Below are 23,918 nucleotides of genomic sequence, written 5' to 3'. Positions count from 1 at the left end.
ACACACAGACAGAAACATGGAAGATAACATCTTGACATAATGTACTAAAATATTCTACTTATGTATACGTATATACATAGATGAGTCAAGTATGTTATATGATCAATTTTGCAGGCTGTCATGCTGTGGGGTCACAGAGGAAGGCTGTGCTTCTATGGCCTCAGCTCTGAGGTCAAACCCCTCCACCCTGAGAGAACTGGACCTGAGGAACAATGACCTCCAGATTCCAGAAATGCAACTGCTCTCTGATCTACAGTGGAATCCACTCTGCAAACTGGAGACGTTAAGGTCAGTAATCATGTTCAACAGCAAACAACTAAGAGTTACTATCACACATCACACATTGTATTTGGATGCTGGATTTAGAGAATGTGGTTGCTATTTAAATAATTTAGTAAACGTATGCCTGCAAGGAGGAATCTGAGTTATGAAAAACGAAAAAGTAGGAGATGCAGTTCTCAACATGGGTCAGTCTTTCAATGATCAACAAGAACACCAGCAATTTTCACCCTGTATCAGGTTTAATCTGGTCAACACCAGCATGTAGCACCTTGTATCAGGTTTAATCTGGTCAACACCAGCATGTAGCACCTTGTATCAGGTTTAATCTGGTCAACGCCAGCATGTAGCACTCTATATCAGGTTTAATCTGGTCAAGACTAGAAATGAAGATAATCCTTCCAATAGCAGAGGGCAGTAGAGATTGTAATGCTTTTTGTAATAATGATCCTTTCACAGGGTGTCAAGCTGTGACATCACAGAGGAAGCTTGTGCTTCTTTGGCCTCAGCTCTGAAGTCAAAGCCCTCCTCTCCGAGAGAACTGGACCTGATTAACAAGGACCTGAGGGAATCAGATATGAAGCTTCTCTCTGCTGTTTTGAGGAGTCCACTCTGGAAATTGGAGACACTGAGGTCTGTAATCATGTTTGGTATTGAACTAATAGTTTCAATCACACATCACAAGCTGTATGGGGTCATAACCTGGCAGCACTACTGTCTCTGTACCTACCCAACAGGTCTGTGTACCTGCTGTCCAATCCTTTTTGCGTGTGTGTGTGTGTGTGTGTTTGTGTGGGGGGGGTGTTTGCCTCTGGCAAGCCACAACCTTTATTCTCTCTCATATATATTTTATTATTATTGGGTGTGCTTGTGTTATCTCACATATCAATTTATTTATTTATTATAATTTATTTTCACATTCTGTTTCCCATTCTCTCAATTACCTAATGAATATGTTTTTGTCTTGATTTGCTGATGCAGGCAAATGTGGGGTTGAATAATATGACTTGCAGTAATATGTTACAACTGTGATATGCTACCTGTGTGTATAATTCGTTATTATTAATTTGTACCAGGTTAGTTTTGCAGCATAAGCTGCCTTAGAAATTAAAGTACCCAAAGACAGTTCACTAGACAGCTCCGTCTAGTTTCCTAGACAGAACTGGAGTATCCAGTAACATCAGCACTTGATGCACACTGAACCCCAAAGAACTTCAGACAACACACCATTTTATAATACATCGTTCTCAAGAGTCATTGGTCCGTCCCACAATCACAAGACAGACACACAGCTGCCCCATGGCCCTTCAGACATTGGCTCACTGCACATCAAAGACTTCTTTCAGCCTAATCAATAATATGGCGTTGTCCTGGATACGGGGCAGAGGTCACATCTGTGGTAAGTTAACACATACGAGGTTGTTGGTTTGGTGTGTAACAATAGAGTAGAAATATAAAGACAAATACAAAAATAATGTACAAAAATACAAAATTATTTACAGTAAATACAGACTTAATTCCAGCAAATACAAACATGAACAGTATTACAAAAATACTGCAGTAAGATACGGGCCAAAGATGCCTCAGGCCATGTTAGGTAGCGTCAGGAAAAAGAAGCTGTGCGTAGGACTATGGACTCTGCACAGCAACCTGAGGAATATTTGTCTCAAAAGCCCTAACAGCCAATTGGAGAATCGTCAGTTCGAAAATGTGGATGATACGCAGCAGTCTGCCTTTAACATTGGCAGTGACAGCAGCGTACCAGATGGTGATGATGGAGGTGAAATAGACTTAATGATGGCTGTGTAGAAGTGCACCACCCTTGTCTTTAGCAGGTTGAACTTCTTCAGCTGCCGCAGGAAGTACATCCTCTGTTGAGCTTTCTTGGTGAGGGAGATGATGTTCAGCTCTCACTTGAGGTCCTGAGAATGATAGAGCCCAGGAAGCTGAAGGACTCCACAGTGGAGTTAGGGTGGAGGAGTCACACAGGGTGATGGGGCTGAGTGGGACCAGGCTCTTTCTGAAATCCACAACCAACTCCACTGTCTTCAGAGGGTTGAGCTCCAAGTAGTTCAGGCTGCACCAGTTCATCAGATGGTCAACTTCTCACCTGTAGGTGGACTCATCCTCACCAGAGACTAGTCCCATAATAGAGTTCAATAATTCCATGAGGAGTAGTGTGTATGTGGTCACTACTGTCTGAACCAGTATCATGAGGAGTAGTGTGTATGTGGTCACTACTGTCTGAACCAGTATCATGAGGAGTAGTGTGTATGTGGTCACTACTGTCTGAACCAGTATCATGAGGAGTAGTGTGTATGTGGTCACTACTGTCTGAACCAGTATCATGAGGAGTAGTGTGTATGTGGTCACTACTGTCTGAACCAGTATCATGAGGAGTAGTGTGTATGTGGTCACTACTGTCTGAACCAGTATCATGAGGAGTGTGTATGTGGTCACTACTGTCTGAACCAGTAACATGAGGAGTAGTGTGTATGTGGTCATTGCTCTCTGAACCAGTATCATGAGGAGTACTGTGTATTTGTTATGCATGTAACTGATTGGATAAGGAAGTAGTTGGAAAGAACTAAGACGTTCGTTCAGAGAAAACCCAGTAAAGTGATGTCATGTTCTGTGGTTATTCGTCCTCAAGTGTTTCTTTCTATACATTATACATCACAGTTTGCATCTGGTGGCTGTTGTGCTGCTGTCCCTGTGGGTGACTCCTGTTGTACTGCATGAAGGGAAGGGAATTAGAAATAGCAAGAAAAGTGTGCTTGTTGTATTATACTACTATATAACTGGATATTCACCATCATTCTGACATACTATACCTTATAGGATGGTAGTATTCCAGTTGAGATGCAGGGATGGTCAACCAAGTGCCTCATATACCAAGTGAGATTTCAAACGTACAACATATTGACTGTCAGTTGGTGATTGTTTCAAATCCCTCAGATTAAATTGATACCCGAATTTTTACTGGTTATATTGATTCAAATCATTTGTTTTACTTCTGTCATTTAAGAATCATATTTTGAGCACAGATGTTCATTTATTGCATGCTTTCAACAAACTTAGGTGACCAAACAGTTGAAGAACATCTGGTCAGCCAAGTGCTCCATGAAATGAGATTTTGAACTTGGCCCAGTTTCCCAGACGTGGATTAAGCGTAGTCCTATACTAAAAACAATTTTCAATGGAGATCTTCATTTTATTCGACCTACTTACTTTTGGACTAGGCTTAATCCATGTCTGGGAAAGTGGGCATATATCTCTTTTATTAATATGGTCTGAGAATAATAAGTGACAGTAAATTAACACATTGAATCAGGTTCAATAATTCCATGAGGAGTCATGTGTATGTGGTCACTACTGTCTGAACCAGTATCATGAGGAGTAGTGTGTATGTGGTCACTACTGTCTGAACCAGTATCATGAGGAGTAGTGTGTATGTGGTCACTACTGTCTGAACCAGTATCATGAGGAGTAGTGTGTATGTGGTCACTACTGTCTGAACCAGTATCATGAGGAGTACTGTGTATGTGGTCACTACGGTCTGAACCAGTATCATGAGGAGTAGTGTGTATGTGGTCACTACTGTGTTCGAACCATTCCAAAACATACCAAAGGATGTATTGTGTTATTGTATCTCACTGGTGAATTAATCTTTTAAGTTTCATGTCACAATAACACAATCAAGCTAACCATTCCTGAACAGTGTCATATATTCACTGATAGTTTGATCATGTCAGTACAACAGTGCCATAGATCTCGTCTATAGTACTGATCATAGGAGATACTAAACCTTGTATTGATCCTAGTACCAAGGGAATTATGATCTGATTGGTTCAGAAAGACACTAGACAGTCTAGAACAAAAGATTCACTGATGGCCTACATTTCACATTATATGACTTAGAAATACCTCAGGAAGACCACATGATGTCTCAGTATACATTAGACAGGATTGTTTTGGGGATATTTCACAAGTACAATCCAGCTTAGTAAAATCAGCTTCTCAGGCAGGTTCATTTTTCACATTGGTTACTGGCTACATTGTCATTGTGTTCGAGTCAAATGTTAAACTCTCATGGAAACTCATAGTTAAAACATTTAAGAAAGCTTGGTAGGAGCAATTCAGTGAGAGAGTTCCACTCTTCCAGAGGTGGTCAGTGTTGAAGAAGAGGTGCAGACCATAAGCAAAGCATAATCATGCATCAAGAGTAGAGATAACAATAAAAAGTGTTTGTGATCCCTCCCTAATGATAATCTTCTACAGGCTGTCAGGCTGTCACATCACAGAGGAAGGCTGTGCTTCTCTGGGCTCAGTGCTGAAGTCAACCTCCTTCCTGAGACAACTAGATCTAAGTAACAATGATCTGAAGGATGCCGGCATGAAGCTGCTCTCTGCTGGACTGGGGAACCCACTCTGCAAACTGGAGACACTGAGGTATGTATTTATGTTCTACATGAGCCATTAGTAAAGTTACCATCATCAAGTTGGGTATAAACTTAATGCCAAGAATGAGATATGACTTCTAGTCATCAGTGAGGACTAGTTTGATAAGAAACAGGCAGATTTGCTGCATCTGAAACACTCTAAAACATGCTTTACATAATGATTGGCTTATATTTTAATTCATGTTTTTGTTTATTTTAGACAGAATGAAAATGTTGATGCAACTGTTTCTGAATGTGCAAAAAAAATAACTACTTGAGGGTTTTCTCTGCTGTTAAATATAATAGCAGTCATGTTTTACCCTGAAGACAACACAAGGGTTAAGATATACTATTCATCATATTATTGTACATTTACCTGGGCAGTGAGTTTAGCATCTGGTGGCTGTTGTTCCTGTGGTTGACGCCTCTTCCACTACATGAAGGGTTTCAAATTAGGAATGACAAGAAAAGTGTGCTTGATCTATAATACTACTGTATATACTATATATGTATGGAACTGGCTATTCACATTTATTCTGACAGACTTTACTTCATAGGATGGTAGTATTCCATCTGAGATGCAGGGAGAGTCAGCCAAATGCCCCATACTGAGTGAGATTTCAAACACATATCTGCTCTTTAAAAAAGGGAAGAAAGAAAGTTGAACACAGAACGTCAGTCTTTTATTGGTCCTTTGCACAGATCACAAAAGGTGACATTGACCATTGAATTTATTGAGGACGCATTTATTTAGGACGCATTAGCCCTGCTAATGCGTCCTAACATTAAAGCAAAAAGAGCACAGAATGCAAACATGACTGTTACAACTTAAAACTAGAATTTTGGAAAGAATATACAATTTTGAAATAGCCTATATAAAGACATAGGCATGATGGTGTTAAATTATTATCTGTAATCCATGAACAGCATACTAATATAGCAGTTCCTCTTCTCGCAGGGAGTGCAGAGCCAACAGGCAGTCAGGTTATCTAATGACTTAACATAGTTAAATAAATACTGACAGGCATTCTCTGTTGTTCAAAAATAATAATATTTGCTAGATACGTTTTTTGAATACTTTTGGTTAATTTCACTTCCATTTAATTTCCCCTTTAATTTTTTAGAAGAACTTCTTATATTGTCCAATAGCCTGAAGTGTTTGATGGCACGCTCAGTCATGTGATCTCTGTCTCTGGATCAGTTATCCGTGTTGCTAAAAACAACACTGTTAACTGAAGGCGTCTGAAGGGAACCAGATGTCTATCTGCTCAGAAAACTCGAAGCTAGAGAAATATTTACCATCTGAAAGTTAAAGTCTATTAGTAGCCTCAGTTTACTGAGGCTTTTTACGGTAATTTAGAAGCAAATTACCTCAGGTTTACCACAGAAAATTCTCAGGGTATAAACCAGGATGTTTTGTAGCTAATAGGCTACAGAGCGACTGAAGTGGGATATTCTTCAGTTGGAATCCAACTCAGTGGAACAAGTTCGGCAGGTAGGCTGATATTTTACCACTTTATTTGTATAAATTACGTTTTAGTTGACTGCGGCAGGGTGTGGGGAATGGAAGGTTGTTAAAAATAGCTAGAAAGAGGCAGCAGGAGAGGGCTTTGTCGGGAAAGTAGCTGGTCGCTGTTGTTTATTAGGTTGTCATGACTTCATGAATGATTAACGTCCTGTCACTGTTCAGTTGCTCATCCTCCTCGATATCGTGATATTTAATACAATTCTGAAGCAGCGGCAGCAATGATGATCTACGTCGAGCTGTCATAGAACTCGGTTTAGAGAGGGAAAGGTCACGTGGCCGTGAACATTGCTTTCTGCAATGGTGGATAGATATGATCCATGTTCTATGTCTCGTACTGCTTAAGAATAGGGGCTATAGCCCCAACTAATTTGTTGTGTTCATTCAAGTCAAGTTTGGCTTTATGTAGCAGACGTCCTGATGTTCCATAGAACTATTAGCACCAAACTGAACACAAACCTAACCTTCCTGAACTGGGGGGAAAGGTCACTCTGTCTAATGAGGGGGAGGAGCAGCTATGACAGCACCTGCCAAATGAACCCCTCTGTGCTGACTCACTCTGGAGGCCCAGATGGATTCTGTCACAACATTGATTCTCTTTCTACAGGCTGTCAGGCTGTCTGGTCACAGAGGAAGGCTGTGCTTCTCTGGCCTCAGCTCTGAGGTCCAACCCCTTCCACCTGAGGGAACTGGACCTGAGCTACAATCATCCAGGAGAAAAAGGATCGAAGCTGCTCTCTGCTGGACTGGAGGATCCACACTGCAGACTGGAGAAACTCAAGTAAGGACATGTTTGTGTTTTTATACACCTCTTGATGTAATGTTGCTTAACACTGAATATACATCTAAGTATGTTAATAGGCCTTGCATTTCATGATTATACAATCACAGACTGCGTGTTTATTTAGGACAGTGGGTTAGGAAGAGAGAAGCCCTATATAATCTACAATAGCCTTTAGTGCAATTATGACTATATAGCTACAATCCTAATTGTATTTCCTGGGGTCTATTCCAGAAAGTGGGTTGAAGTGAAAACAGTGAGTTTGTTAACCCTGAGATGAGGGAAACTCTGGGTTTTCTGTTCCAGAAAGAGAGGAAACACAAACTCTGGTTAAGTTACCACGGTAACTGATGGTAACTAACCTAACCTGCTTGCTGGCAGCTTTTGTTTAGCAAACCATGAATTTCTCCCTCTCTCCTCCCTCATGCCGAGCCTGAAGCAACTATCAGACATGGGGTGTCCTTTCCTCATCCAGGGCTCCAGACTAACTTGTTTTACTAGGAGCACTGTAGCCCCTAACTGAACATGTTGGGGGCACAGGCAGAACATGTAGGGGCCTACACCTTAAATTGACCTGCAAAGCAATTATTCACATTTTCCCCATTTTAAATGTATTACTGATAATGTGCTGTTGTATTTTACTTTGCAGTAGGGCTGTGCGATATGACCACAATCTCATATCCTGATATAGATCCTTTCATATCCCGATAACGATACATAACACAATATGGCACATTTTCTTTCAATTCAATGAATAAATAGTTGATATAAAATGACCACATGGAGAGGCTCTAAATTGCGGCCAATTTGGTTGCATCTGTAAGGGAAAAACTTGCCTGGGGCGCCAAATGTGCTAGGACCGCCACTGTGTATAACACATAAGGATGACATGAAGTTTCCATGCAGAGCTAACCTGGTATTTACTGAACATGTCCCTGTTAATCTGTGCTGTGGAGGTTGATGGACCCTCCTCAGGGTTTCCCGCAGCACTTTCCAGTTAAGGCGGCCGCCTAAGCAACACACGCCTGCCGCCTTAACTACGTCGTCCAAAACAAAAAGAAAGATGAATGCCGTGTTACTCTGTCCTGTTTGCTCCCTTTCATTCCAAACAGTACCTTCTCTGCAGAATGCATTAGTCTATCGTACAAACGACCCCCCTCCCCCCAGAACACATTAGGCTAGACTCTACAACCCCCCCTCCCGGTCTGACGGCAAACCCTACCACCTTAACTAACACGTTTTCTGTGGGAAACCCTGCTCCTCCTTGTAATGCCCAGTCATGCTCTGTTATAAAGGAGAAGAATGTGCCAGTTGTTTTACCATTCATTCTTTTTTCTCATCACGTCAATGTACATGTCAAACCCATAATTCCACACAAGAACCTCAAAACAATGTACATGGGGAGAGAACAGTGTAGCTCAGTAGCTACCATACAGTAAGATGTATACCTCTGTAGGTCTTTCTGAATCCCTCTCTGTGGCAGCAGACAACATATCTGTATCATTCTGTGATGAAGAGCATTCTGTTCTACTGTACTGTACACAGTCTTTGCAATATTGAGAACTTAAACTGCAAGAGGTTCTGTTGTGGCAGAAGGCTCAACAAGGCAGGTAACACCATCAATGACCTTTTGGAGAAATGAACCCCCCAAATGAAATCTCCACAAACACACTAACATGTTATGTGGGCCCTTGTGTCCTCGGGGGTGATAGGCTTGGATGAGTTCCCTCCAGGGATGCCTTCAGCCGCTGGTCGCCCAGCGTTCTGGCTCAGAGCCAGCTCTTCTGCCTCTGTCAGAGGTGGTGCCCTCCTCTGCCTTCTTTCTGTTAGTCCACTACAAGTCCAATGTTCATATACTGAGCAGGATTAGGTGAGACAACATTTATGTGTTAAAACAGCATTCTCACAAGTTGAGACAGCCACTGAATGATTTGTACTTGGTTTAATCCTGTCAAACATGATTAAAACAATCATGTGTCTGAATCAGAAGGGGACAATGACAGACAAGGAATTTACTTTGGCCGAAAGATACCGACCGAGGCAGCCATTATCGGCGCCCCCTTGAAAATGTCAGCAGAAACATGAGAGAAAAAGTCAACCCCCAGACTATGCTCCTAGAGGAGTACAGTGTGAGAACAGGAGAAAACACCTCAGCACATGGGCACATACATTGTACAACATTACAGAACTCATGACATGCAAAGGGGGTGGGAAGGCCAAAGCAAAATATGCCCTACCTGTTTGAACTGATTTTATATTTCATTTTCAGCTGCTGCCAAGTGTGTTTTGTGCCCATAGGATTGTTCCACCACTTGTCCAGCTGTAGTAAGACGTGTGGTTAAATGTCAAATAAATAGACTGCATTGAAATGTACTCATTGACCAATTGTCTCTCTTTTGCTGTTGCAGTTGTTATTTACCTTTCAGAAAATGTTTGCATACTCGCCTGCACGCATGAGAATTCCTAATTCCAGTGAATTAGAATTAAACGAACTCAGATCAGCTTTTCTGGAACCGATAACTCTGTGCTTCCCATCTCAGGGTTCATCAAGTCCGAGTTCAGGGTTAGGCTCAGAGTTTGTAAAACTCTGAGCTGTTTTCTGGAATACACCTCTGATGATAAACATAGAAACAACATGTTTACTTTAGTCACGTAGCAACAGGTGAGGTGTCATTTCCTCATCATTCCTCTGCTTCTCCCTACAGTGTGGATCATGGTGGAGAGTGCAGGATCAAACCTGGTCTTAGGAAATGTGAGTATTGACTGCTACTTAGTTCTGGTACACAGGGTCATACAGGGACAATACCATTAGTGACTTTGACACTGTCAGAAATGGACACACGTATGTGCCCTCCCCTGTTCCCCCCCCCTCCCTTCCCCTAGCTGCTGTGTGTTTCCTGTCCCCCTCCCTCCTTCCCTCACTCCTCGCTTCCTTCCCTCTCCACTGCCCTACCCTCTCCTCCTCCCACCCCTCCCTTCATCTCCTTCTCCCCTTTCGTCTCTCTCCTCTTCTGAGAGGAGGTCAGGGGGGTGGGGGGAGAGGAGGGGGGGGGGAGAGAGTTGATAAGGGAGGTGGGGGGAGAGGAGGTCAGGGGGGTGGGGGGAGAGGAGGTGGGGGGGGAGAGGAGGTCAGGGATGGGGGGAGAGGAGGTGGGGGGGGAGAGGAGGTCAGGGATGGGGGGAGAGAGTAGATAAGGGGGGTGGGGGGGGGAGAGGTCAGGGGGGTGGGGGGGGTGGGGGGGAGAGGAGGTCAGGGGGCGGGGGGGGGGAGAATAGATAATGGGGGTGGGGGGAGAGGAGGTGGGGGGGAGAGAGTAGATAAGGGAGGTGGGGGGAGAGGAGGTCAGGGGGGTGGGGGAGAGAGTAGATAATGGGGGTGGGGGGAGAGGAGGTGGGGGGGAGAGGAGGTCAGGGATGGGGGGAGAGAGTAGATGAGGGGGGTGGGGGGGGAGATGTCAGGGGGGTGGGGGGGGGGTGGGGGGGAGAGGAGGTCAGGGGGCGGGGGGGGAGAATAGATAATGGGGGTGGGGGGAGAGAGCAGATAAGGGGGCTGGGGGGAGAGGAGGAGGAGGTGGTGGGGGGGAGAGAGTAGATAAGGGGGGTGGGGGGGGAGAGGTCAGGGGGGTGGGGGGGGAGAGAATGAAAGGGGGAGGGCAGGAAGAGGGAGACATTCTAATGTGAATGATGATGATCAGTAATATATTGTGTCTTGGTCTCCCCCATCAGATGCCTGTGAGCTCACACTGGACCCAAACACAGCAAACATATACCTCTCTCTGTCTGAGGAGAACAGAAAGGTGACATGGAGGAGGGAGGAGGAGCAGCCGTATCCTGATCACCCAGAGAGATTTGAGGGCTGTCCACAGGTGCTGTGTAGAGAGGGTCTGTCTGGGCGCTGTTACTGGGAGGCAGAGTGGAGTGGAAGATGGGTTGGTATAGCAGTGACATATAAAGGAATCAGCAGGAGAGGAAGGGGTGCTGACTGTAGGCTTGGACACAATAACAAGTCCTGGAGTCTGGTCTGTGATGATGACGATTACTCTGCCTGGCACAATAAGAAGAGCACTGACATACCTGCCCCCCCCTCCAGCTCCCACAGAGTAGGAGTGTATCTGGACTGGCCGGCCGGCACTCTGTCCTTCTACACAGTCTCCTCTGACACACTGACCCACCTGCACACATTCCACAGCACATTCACTGAGCCCCTCTATCCTGGGTTCTTGGTTCTTGATGACTCCTCAGTGTCCCTGTGTCAGGTAGAATAGCCCACACACACTCTCACACACTGTGCTCACATAGATGTCATTGAAGATTGAACTGTATACAGTTGGAATTGATATCCCAGAGTGTTTGTAAATATTGGTGTGTGTAGAATGTTTGTTTTGTTTTAACCTTTTAGATGTAAATATTACTGATATTAAATATTATTAATATCTCTAAATATTACCTACGCTTCCACCAGAGTGAGTTATTTTTCCAAAACGGAAGCTAGCTTTAGTTAGCTTCCGTTACCTAGCAACCTAGCATAATACTCGTAGCAATGCTACTACCTGCTAGTGTTACTTGTTAGCCTCCTAATTGTACATTTTGAAGCCATACTACAGCGTTTGTCATGTAGTTTTTGTCTATCGGAAAATAGTCGGTTGGAATGTTCAGAATCACACGTGCGACGTTACTCTGTGGGGCTTTCGAACTATCGCACACGTGTGATGCTGCTCCTTAACGGGTTAATTGTTGACAAACAACAATCCTGTCTTTGATCTCAGTCCCACTGAATGTGATGAACTAAATAGTGTCTTAGTGACTAAATAAGGAGAAATAAAGATGTTTTATACAGGATGATAGAAGACATGCTGTGTGTTTGTTGGTGACCCAGTGGCCCTATAGACACACACACACACGTACACACACACATGCACACACACACACACATGTACACACACACGTACACACACACACACATGTACACACACACACACACACACTGGAAACACTACATTTAGGACCAGTAATATGACAGTATTACTCACTTGAATATACACTGTGTGTGTCTAGTGTGATCCCCTCCTTCCCTACTCTCTCCCCCCCACCCTCCCTCCCTCCCTACTCTCTCCCCCCCACCCTCCCTCCCTACTTTCTCCCCCCACCCTCCCCCACCCTACTCTCTCCCCCACCCTCCCTCCCTACTCCAACCCCACCCTCCCTCCCTACTCTCTCCCCCCACCCTCCTTCCCTACTCTCTCCCCCCACCCTCCTTCCCTACTCTCTCCCCCCCACCCTCCCTCCCTACTCTCTCCCCCTACCCTCCCTCCCTACTCTCCCTCCCTACTCTCTCCCCCCACCCTCCTTCCCTACTCTCTCCCCCCACCCTCCCTCCCCCCCCACCCTCCCTACCCTCCCTCCCTACCCTCCCTCCCTACTCTCCCCCCCCACCCTCCCTCCCTACTCTCTCCCCCTACCCTCCTTCCCTACACTCTCCCCCCACCCTCCTTCCCTACACTCTCCCCCCACCCTCCCTCCCTACTCTCTCCCCCACCCTCCCTCCCTACTCTCTCCCCCCACCCTCCCCACCCTCCTCCCCTACTTTCCCTCCCTACTCTCTCCCCCACACCCTCCCTCCCTACTCTCTCCCCCCCACCCTCCCTCCCTACTCTCTCCCCCCACCCTCCCTCCCTACTCTCTCCCCCCCACCCTACTTCCCTACTCTCTCCCCCCACCCTCCCTCCCTACTCTCTCCCCCCCACCCTCCCTCCCTACTCTCTCCCCCCACCCTCCCTCCCTACTCTCTCCCCCCACCCTCCTTCCCTACTCTCTCCCCCCCACCCTCCCTCCCTACTCTCTTCCCCCACCCTCCTTCCCTACTCTCTCCCCCACCCTCCCTCCCTACTCTCTCCCCCCAACCTCCCTCCCTACTCTCTCCCCCCACCCTTCCTCCCTACTCTCTCCCCCCACCCTCCCTCCCTACTCTCTCCCCCACCCTTCCTCCCTACTCTCTCCCCCCACCCTCCCTCCCTACTCTCTCCCCCACCCTCCCTCCCTACTCTCTCCTCCCACCCTCCTTCCCTACTCTCTCCCCCCCACCCTCCCTCCCTACTCTCTCCCCCCCACCCTCCCTCCCTACTCTCTCCCCCACCCTCCCTCCCTACTCTCTCCCCCCACCCTCCCTCCCTACTCTCTCCCCCACCCTCCCTCCCTACTCTCTCCCCCACCCACCCTCCCTCCATACTCTCTCCCCTCACCTCCCTCCCTACTCTCCCACCCTCCCTCCCTACTCTCTCCCCCCACTCCTCAACTCCCTCCACTGGCTTCCCATCACGGCCCGTATCAGATTCAAGACTCTGGTACTGACCTTCCGAGCGGTGAACGGGACTGCTCCTGACTACATCAAGTCTCACCTCCAGCCTTACACCCCCCGCCATCTACGGTCTTCTTCTGACAACCGTCTGGTGGTCCCACCTCTCAAGAGCACCCGCTCCCAACCCAAGCTCTTCTCCTGTCTGGCCCCCCAATGGTGGAATCACCTCCTCACCTCCATCAGAGACACTGACTGTCTCTCCACCTTCAAGAAAAGGCTCAAGACGCACTTGTTCCGGGAGTACAACGGTACTTAGGGATGATTTGCTGGACCTGATGTTAGTTTCCTCCAGGATCACAATGACTCTTACTTAGAGACTTGTTGCTCTTGTTGGTTAGCTGTAACTGATTTAAAATTACCGTACTCGCTGTGAAATATATTTTTACTGTTGCTTGTTTTTTCTACAGGTACACTCTTGCACTTTTTTGAGGTTCATGTTGTTTACTTGTAACTTACTCAACTACAAGCTCTTATGGTTCTTCCTTCTGGCACTTATTTAGGTTTTTCACAATGTATGCTTCATGTTTGGCTCCCCGCAATGTTTGGGGCGTCTCAGTGTTATGATCAGTGACCTGTGCTCTTTTGTAAAGCTCTCTCTTGGAAGTCGCTTTGGAGAAAAGCGTCTGCTAAATGAATAAATGTAAATGTACTCTCTCCCCCCCACCCTCCCTCCCTACTCTCTCCCCCCACCCTCCTTCCCTACACTCTCCCCCCACCCTCCCTCCCTACTCTCTCCCCCACCCTTCCTCCCTACTCTCTCCCCCCACCCTCCTTCCCTACTCTCTCCCCCCCACCCTCCCTCCCTACTCTCTCCCCCACCCTCCCTCCCTACTCTCTCCCCCCACCCTCCCTCCCTACTCTCTCCCCCCCACCCTCCCTCCCTACTCTCTCCCCCCCACCCTCCTTCCCTACTCTCCCCCCCCCACCCTCCCTCCCTACTCTCTCCCCCCACCCTCCCTCCCTACTCTCTCCCCCACCCTCCCTCCCTACTCTCTCCCCCACCCTCCCTCCCTACTCTCTCCCCTCACCTCCCTCCCTACTCTCCCACCCTCCCTCCCTACTCTCTCCCCCCACTCCTCAACTCCCTCCACTGGCTTCCCATCACGGCCCGTATCAGATTCAAGACTCTGGTACTGACCTTCCGAGCGGTGAACGGGACTGCTCCTGACTACATCAAGTCTCTCCTCCAGCCTTACACCCCCCGCCACCTACGGTCTTCTTCTGACAACCGTCTGGTGGTCCCACCTCTCAAGAGCACCCGCTCCCAACCCAAGCTCTTCTCCTGTCTGGCCCCCCAATGGTGGAATCACCTCCTCACCTCCATCAGAGACACTGACTGTCTCTCCACCTTCAAGAAAAGGCTCAAGACGCACTTGTTCCGGGAGTACAACGGTACTTAGGGATGATTTGCTGGACCTGATGTTAGTTTCCTCCAGGATCACAATGACTCTTACTTAGAGACTTGTTGCTCTTGTTGGTTAGCTGTAACTGATTTAAAATTACCGTACTCGCTGTGAAATATATTTTTACTGTTGCTTGTTTTTTCTACAGGTACACTCTTGCACTTTTTTGAGGTTCATGTTGTTTAATTGTAACTTACTCAACTACAAGCTCTTATGGTTCTTCCTTCTGGCACTTATTTAGGTTTTTCACAATGTATGCTTCATGTTTGGCTCCCCGCAATGTTTGGGGCGTCTCAGTGTTATGATCAGTGACCTGTGCTCTTTTGTAAAGCTCTCTCTTGGAAGTCGCTTTGGAGAAAAGCGTCTGCTAAATGAATAAATGTAAATGTACTCTCTCCCCCCCACCCTCCCTCCCTACTCTCTCCCCCCACCCTCCTTCCCTACACTCTCCCCCCACCCTCCCTCCCTACTCTCTCCCCCACCCTTCCTCCCTACTCTCTCCCCCCACCCTCCTTCCCTACTCTCTCCCCCCCACCCTCCCTCCCTACTCTCTCCCCCACCCTCCCTCCCTACTCTCTCCCCCCACCCTCCCTCCCTACTCTCTCCCCCCCACCCTCCCTCCCTACTCTCTCCCCCCCACCCTCCTTCCCTACTCTCCCCCCCCACCCTCCCTCCCTACTCTCTCCCCCACCCTCCCTCCCTACTCTCTCCCCCCACCCTCCCTCCCTACTCTCTCCCCCACCCTCCCTCCCTACTCTCTCCCCCCACCCTCCCTCCCTACTCTCTCCCCCACACCCTCCCTCCCTACTCTCTCCCCCCACCCTCCTTCCCTACTCTCTCCCCCCCACCCTCCCTCCCTACTCTCTCCCCCACCCTCCCTCCCTACTCTCTCCCCCCACCCTCCCTCCCTACTCTCCCTCCCTACTCTCTCCCCCCACCCTCCCTCCCTAGAGAGGAAGGGGTGATGACTGTAGGCTTGGATACAATAACAAGTCCTGGAGTCTGGAGTGTAGTGATGACAGTTACTCTGCCTGGCACAATATGAATAGCACTGTCATACCTGCCCCCCCCTCCAGCTCCCACAGAGTAGGAGTGTATCTGGACTGGCCGGCCGGCACTCTGTCCTTCTACACAGTCTCCTCTGACACACTGACCCACCTGCACACATTCCACAGCACATTCACTGAGCCCCTCTATCCTGGGTTCAGGGTTTATGATGACTCCTCAGTGTCCCTGTGTCAGGTAGAATAGCCCACACACACTCTCACACACTGCTCACATAGATGTAATTGAAGATTGAACTGTATACAGTTGTAATTGATATCCCAGAGTGTTTGTAAATATTGGTGTGTGTAGAATGTTTGTTGTGTTTTCATTGTTGACAAACAACATTCCTGTCTTTGATCTCAGTTCCACTGAATGTGATGAACTAAATAGTGTCTTACTGCCTAAATAAGGAGAAATAAAGATGTTTTATACAGGATGATAGAAGACATGCTGTGTGTTCGTTGGTGACCCAGTGGTCCTACACACACACACACACACATGTACACACACACATGTACACAATGAAAACACTACATTTAGAACCAGTAATGGGACACTATTACCCACTTGAATATACACTGTGTGTGTCTAGTGTGATCCCCTCTACCCCTGACCTCCTCTCTACCCACCACCTCCTTTAACCCTTTGACGCGTACGAACACACCGGTGTGTTGAGTCCTGGCTGGTCCCTGGAGCGTACCAACACACCGGTGTGTTGGAACGCGTCCTTTAGAATGTCCAGTTTGGCTTATTACGTAACAATAAACTCTTCAGCATTAGCCTACGCGTATGTTATAAACATGAATCTCAATTTACTGTATATTTTGAGAAAGTTTACCTTTATTATCCATAAGAAAACGTTCAAACAATTTAGTTTAGCTAATGTTAGCTAACAGCTAACCAAAAATAACTCACGCTTTACTCACGCCACCTAGTAAACCATAATATTATCCGTTTTCCTTGACTTGGCTATCGCTTTCAACAGATTTTACTATTGTACAACCAACCAGAGATCGAAATAATAGATATACGTTCACAAATATGCATCTAAAACATCTGACATTCGTCTGTCTTTCGTCTCGTTTTGAGCTACTAGAGGCCATCTTTGATTTTTTTGTCTTCCGGCAACAAATATGACCCTTGATGATGTACCCCTTGACCCCGTACACCTCAGTATTTTCTCGTGAGAAGAGTAGGTCATCTCGTTGACCATTTGACACCCACAATGCAGAGTACTGATCAAAACAAAAAACATGGCAGCCTACATTATCGTCATTAGCCAAGTTAGCTTCTCGAAAGCTACACTACGATAATATATCATATCAATTCACTGTGGATTCACCTGTGTGAATATTTAAAAATCGGAACAGTAATGACAGTACTAAGTTATTTTAATAAATATTTTAATAAGTTAAAAATCCCACACCAACACGTTTCTTAATTTTTAACACGTATCCTTTTACTCATTTCAGGTAGCTAATTACATGTCCAGGAAAGGGTACAATCTCGTCATTGTCACGTTACATATCAATGAATATCATTAGCACACAGCTATAAAAAATATCACATCAAAATGATTTAAAACCTTGACACTGTGTACGGGTAGGCAAAGCTTCCGTCAACATATCGGCAAAAAGGTACAGCATGTTTGAGTTGTGTGATGTACTGGCTATGTTTAGGACATGATCCTTTACACAGGATCCACTATGGACATCCAGGATCATGAAGGGCTTGGGATTTCTGGATCTGTTGTCATGACAAGTCAACTGGTATTTATTGTCATCATATACTTACAGTACACAATGAAACAAAACAACGTTCTTCCAGGACCTAGACATAACCTAGACAACTACAACAACTGTGTGGAATTAGGTCAATAAAATTGGTCCAATAAGACAAGATGAAATTTGTGACAAATGCCTCAAAACACCAAGAAGTGGGGATACTGTGAATGTAAACAAGTAAGCTAGTGCAAGGGAAACTGAATGTAAACATAACATACTAATACCATAATACATGGACATCAGTTATTGAGGTAGCAGCAATATGCAAAAATATTGAGTTTGATGATGTACAGGAGCGTGTGGGGTGCATGGGTTTGTCCACAATGCGTGTGGGTTTGGGGATGCAGCATTTGGTATAGATGTTTGTGAGGGAGGGCAGAGAGATCCTGACTATCTTCTCAGCTGTCCTCACTGTCCTCTGCAGGCCGTGATGCAGCTCCTTGGGATGCTCTCTACAGTCCCTCTATGCAATGTGGTGAGGGTGTGGGATGGGAGATGGGCTTTCAGCCTTTGCAAAAAAATAAACATGCTGCTGGTACATCAAGGAATTAGGTGTTTGACGGTCTCGTTGATGTTCAGCAAGGAATGGTCACTTTGTGCTGACCGTACTTGCTCGACACCTGAGAGAAGGCCATGTACTATACGTGGACAATTTGTACAGCAGTGCTGTCATGTTCTGTTTCTTGGAACGGGGCCTGTGCGGGCCAACATTCACCTGTAAAATTATAGGGAGATGTTCAAGATATAGAAAACGGTCAACAGCAGGCAATCAAGTGGTATGACAAGTGGTGCGTTTCATTACCCTATGAAACATTACAGTCATACATTGCCGTCTTGTCATTTCAAAAGGTTGTTAGATTGAATAAGCATAAAGTCTGGTGTATTCTACATGTCGTCCATCAACTAGCCCTAGCCCAGATTTTCCAAACAAATTACACTTGCCATTTCATTTTTGCTTGAACTGTGGCCTGACAATAAATGAGGAATACATTTTCTATCAACACGGAAATTAATGACAGTAGATGGTAGCAAGAGATCACAAAACATAGCCATCAATATAGAATGGATGTCTGAATTATTGTGTTTGCTTTAATTTGACTAAACATGGCAAGTTAGTAATCGCTAGTTACCTGAATAATACCCTTTACTACGAGCTAGCTAGTAAAAACATCAGATAGTGGAAAACAACCACAGGTCATGCTTTCGTCTCAATATCATGCCACAGGTATGTGTATATTTTGTGGGTATAAATAATCTACTCACCAGAAAAGTTTCCCAGATAAATTGAAGCCAACCAAAAAGGTTTGAAGGTATCCAAGCAGCATGAGCTTGCTTGATCGCCTTTCGCCGAGGTGTCTGGGAGTCATGTTCCAGTCTCGCCTACAGTATAGCTCAATTTGGTTGACGATCAACAGTTACTGCTAATTTACTTGGCTATGTTACGTAGTTTGTGTAGTAGGATTATAACAAAGTAATGCAAGTGCATCTAGTCAGTCTAGCGTGTTACTAGGATTGTAATGTATCGTTTTGTTTTCGTTTAGCTGGCTCCCATCCAGTAACTTATTTTGTGAACACTGGCTGCGTTGCCAACTCAGAAGGTTTACGAGATGGAAGCCAGCTAGAGAAAACAAAACGATGAATAGAAATCAAATTAGACTGACTGGATGTATCCAAATTATTTTGTATTCGTTATAATCCGACCACACAAACAACGTAACATAGCCTAGTAAATTAGCAACAGCTAACTTGTTGATTGACTCTTTACTACACTACGAGCTAGCTAGTTTGGCAAAAACATCACCTCGTGAAATACAACAGTTCATGCTTTCATCTCAGTATCGTGCAAACTATATGGGTGGTATAATTTGAGTTATACAAATACTTCAGTCACCAGAATAATAGCCAAAATATCTACTTTGAAGGTTTCCGCCAGTCCCCTGAAGCGGAAGAAATACGTAACGAGAAGGTGGATAAACAAAACAACCAATGAATGGAGTATTCGTCACTAATACGGGGTGCAAACTAGGTCAATGGAAAATGCGAACCGAGAAATACTTAAATTGTATAGCAATTCGATTTTAATGCGTCATAATCAATTTCTGGAACGTTGAGATTGATCCAAACTCACGCGCATAAAAAACTCACTCTGGGGGACCAGTCAAGGAATTTAGAACCTACGTGTGAAAGGGTTAAGAATGTGGCTGCATTATTTGACTCATAAATGAAATGAGTAATCAATCATCCTATTTGCATTTTAATTTTCTTCTTCAAGAGTGCTCAATCTTTCACTTAATTAAAATGAAAAAGAAATAGACATTTGAGATTTAATTTTCAAAATATGCCCCAGCAAATAGGTCCGTGTACCTTGTGGCCATTGGTGTTTCTATTTTGAAACCTGTGTTGATAAATGCAAAATAGGGCCGTAATATCGTTTTGTCACTTTAGTAAGTATACATTTAAGTATAACGGCTTGTTTTTGGTTGTTTCGTTTTTTTTTTTAAATGACACAACCATATAACACAAATGGTATAACCAGCCATTAATCGATGTTTTGATTATTCCATATCCTTTATGCTGATATCTGCAAAAGATGAAATAGGCTCGTAATATTGTTTTGTCCATTTCGGATGTCAGAACCGGATTATGGGGAAATGCTTGGATTCCGTTGTTTTGTTTTATTTTGGAATAACTGAATAACCATATAACACAAATGGTATAACGAGCCATTTACTCGTTGATACAATAACACAATACATCATTTGAAAGGATGTATTGTGTTATTGTATCTAACTGGTGAATTAATCTTTTAAGTTTCATGTCACAATAACACAATCAAGCTAACCATTCCTGAACAGTGTCATATATTCATTGATAGTTTGATCATGTCAGTACAACAGTGCCATAGATCTAATCTATAGCACTGATAATAGGAGATACTAAACCTAGTATTGATCATAGTACCAAGGGAATTGTGATCTGATTAGCTCAAAAAGACACTAGACAGTCTAGAACAAAAGATTCACTGAAATTTCACATTATATGATTTAGAAATACCTCAGGAAGATCACATGATGTCTCAGTATACATTAGACAGGATAGTTTTTGGAATATTTCACAACTACAATCCAGCTTAGTAAAATCATCTTCTCAGGCAGGTTCATTTTTCACATTGGTTACTGGCTACTGTGTCATTGTGTTCAAGTCAAATGTTATTTGTATAGCCCTTTTTCAAGCAATGTCGCAGAGGGCTTCACACACACCCATAGAACTGGACCTAAACCAACCTAAACCCTCAAGAAAGACAAGGACAAACTCTCAGGGAAACTTATAGTTAAAACATTTAAGAAAGCTTGGTAGGAGCAATTCAGTGAGAGTTCCACTCTTCCAGAGGTGGTCGGTGTTGAAGAAGAGGTGCAGACCATAAGCAAAGCATCATCAAGCATCAAGAGTAGAGGTAACAATAAAAAGTGTTTGTGATCCCTCCCTAATGATAATCTTCTACAGGCTGTCAGGCTGTCACATCACAGAGGAAGGCAGTGCTTCTCTGGGCTCAGTATCGAAAGGTATCGACCTTTCGAGTCAATTGATACCGACACAAACGTGTCGAGCGTGGCTTCAAATGGGCAAAAAACATGTGATCACCTGTCGAAGCTTCGGACGTCACACGAGCAGATGACAGTGTCGTGCTACAGTCCGAGACAAACAGCGTTTTATTCAAACGCTGAAGACATCAGAAATCACTAATATTCATAGGTTATAGAGAGTATACATATTTACGGACGCTATAGAATACATTCATTGACAGAGCCAGAGATACAGATAGATTGCCAGAGCTACATAGACAGAGATATATACAGATGTGAAAGAGTAGGTGCACAAACACATACATCTTTCTCTAGTTTTGCCAGCCTTCAAATGTGGCCATCCCTTTCACGGTTGCAAAAGCATGTTCCAAAACCTTAGCCGCTAGTCTACAATATCAAATCATAAATATTCATTTAGCATATACTTCCACTAAAACAAGGTCAGCGGTTTCAAACTCACTCTTTTAGACTGAAGGGCAGCGCTTTTACCTGAAGGCCATACTCAACCTGACTTCACATGTGAATAATGCTATCAGAACCAAAAAATAAATGTTATGAATGTAAATGAGCAAAGACGTTACATTGTTTATAATACAACAACATATATTTTTGACACCTGCACATCGAAACATTTGTCACATAACCTTTATTTATCAAATTGATGACGATTGTGAGACTAACGTCCGAGGACTTGACGTCACTCTATTCCTTCAATCTCTCGATACAGTTGCCATACCATGAACTGACCAGCAGGTGTCCCTATGGAGACGATGTATCAAACGCTTCGAAAAAACGATACTTTTGTGACACAATTGTTTCAAATAGCTTGTTGCTTTGGAAAGCTTCGTTTCCCCCATCACTAAGTCAGGGCAGGCAGGAGGCCAAGCAGGGAACTAAGAGGCAGAAAAGACTAAAGGAGGTAGAAAAAACACAAGGAAGGCTTCTGTAGGCTTGACAAACAAAAACTGGTCCCAAGCAGAAAACACTGGAATAAATGAGGGTAGGAAGGAAGATGGGAGACACCTGGAGGGGGTGGAGACAAACATGACATAGGTGAAACAGATCAGGGTATGACAGGAATGTGTATAAGACAAACTACTCCATGATATTATTGTAGGTTGACCTGGGAAGTATGTTTTGTATTGTTCTGCTAATGTACTGCTTCACATGCTTCATGTGGTTAACACCCTAACTCTGCAGTAAAGGTTATGGGTCACAAAAGGTGCCTTGTATACTGAGAGACCTGCTCCTGGATGTAGTATGTAATACATTCTTGGAATACTGTACTACTATGTAACTGGATGTACAATGTTCTACATATTAAAGGATGGTATTGCATTTAAGATAAAGGGAAAGTTGACCAACCAGGACAGACAGTCATCTGACTGATCAAACCTTCGTGTTTGAGAGGAAAATGATCAGACTGATATTCTTTATTTCTACCTCTAGAGGGTAGTAGTGTTTGTGATCCCTCCCTAATGATAACCTTCTACAGGCTGTCAGGCTGTCACATCACAGAGGAAGGCTGTGCTTCTCTGAGCTCAGCTCTGAAGTCAACCTCCTTCCTGAGACAACTAGATCTAAGTAACAATGATCTGAAGGATGCCGGCATGAAGCTGCTCTCTGCTGGACTGGGGAACCCACTCTGCAAACTGGAGACACTGAGGTATGTAATCAAATTCACCAGACAACAACTAGTTACACAATATCACACACCACACACTGGCTGCAAGTTTGTGGTTAATTCAAGATACAAGGAGGCCTGCCAAGGAATATTCAGGGAAGGCTAGGGTCATATTCCACAAGGTAGAGTCATTCAGGTACAGGGCAGCTGGCAGGCTCAGAGTCAGGGTAGTGATGTTACGCTCAAAGCCGTGCTCACGAAGCGGTATCGACCTTTCGAGTCAATTGATACCGACACAGACGTGTCGAGCGTGGCTTCAAATGGGCAAAAAACATGTGATCACCTGTCGAAACTTCGGACGTCACACGAGCAGATGACAGTGTCGTGCTACAGTCCGAGACAAACAGCGTTTTAATCAAACGCTGAAGACATCAGAAATCACTAATATTCATAGGTTATAGAGAGTATACATATTTACGGACGCTATAGAATACATTCATTGACAGAGCCAGAGATACAGATAGATTGCCAGAGCTACATAGACAGAGATATATACAGATGTGAAAGAGTAGGTGCACAAACACATACATCTTTCTCTAGTTTTGCCAGCCTTCAAATGTGGCCATCCAAGTAGTTCAGGCTGCACCAGTTCATCAGATGGTCAACTTCCCACCTGTAGGTGGACTCATCCTCACCAGAGACTAGTCCCATAATAGAGTTCAATAATTCCATGAGGAGTAGTGTGTATGTGGTCACTACTGTCTGAACCAGTATCATGAGGAGTAGTGTGTATGTGGTCACTACTGTCTGAACCAGTATCATGAGGAGTAGTGTGTATGTGGTCACTACTGTCTGAACCAGTATCATGAGGAGTAGTGTGTATGTGGTCACTACTGTCTGAACCAGTATCATGAGGAGTAGTGTGTATGTGGTCACTACTGTCTGAACCAGTATCATGAGGAGTAGTTTGTATGTGGTCACTACTGTCTGAACCAGTATCATGAGGAGTAGTGTGTATGTGGTCACTATTGTCTGAACCAGTATCATGAGGAGTAGTGTGTATGTGGTCACTATTGTGTCTGAACCAGTATCAT

At 44.9% G+C, this 23,918-nt stretch overlaps 1 protein-coding gene across 1 annotated transcript in view; it reads left to right on the top strand.

Annotated features, from left to right (window-relative positions):
• The window catches only part of LOC134021968 (NACHT, LRR and PYD domains-containing protein 12-like), a 248,064-nt gene that overhangs the window by 205,075 nt on the left and 19,071 nt on the right, over positions 1–23,918 (top strand). Inside the window, 5 exon segments of the mRNA XM_062463092.1 lie at positions 115–288; positions 739–912; positions 4,561–4,731; positions 6,854–7,027; positions 9,733–9,779. Of these exon segments, the coding sequence (XP_062319076.1) occupies positions 115–288; positions 739–912; positions 4,561–4,731; positions 6,854–7,027; positions 9,733–9,779 (740 nt within the window).

The sequence above is a fragment of the Osmerus eperlanus genome, chromosome 6 (genome assembly GCF_963692335.1).
Source record: "Osmerus eperlanus chromosome 6, fOsmEpe2.1, whole genome shotgun sequence".
Taxonomy (NCBI): Eukaryota; Metazoa; Chordata; class Actinopteri; order Osmeriformes; family Osmeridae; genus Osmerus; species Osmerus eperlanus.
Note: the sequence above shows the minus strand (reverse complement) of the source record. Positions and strands in the feature narration are given on the sequence as shown.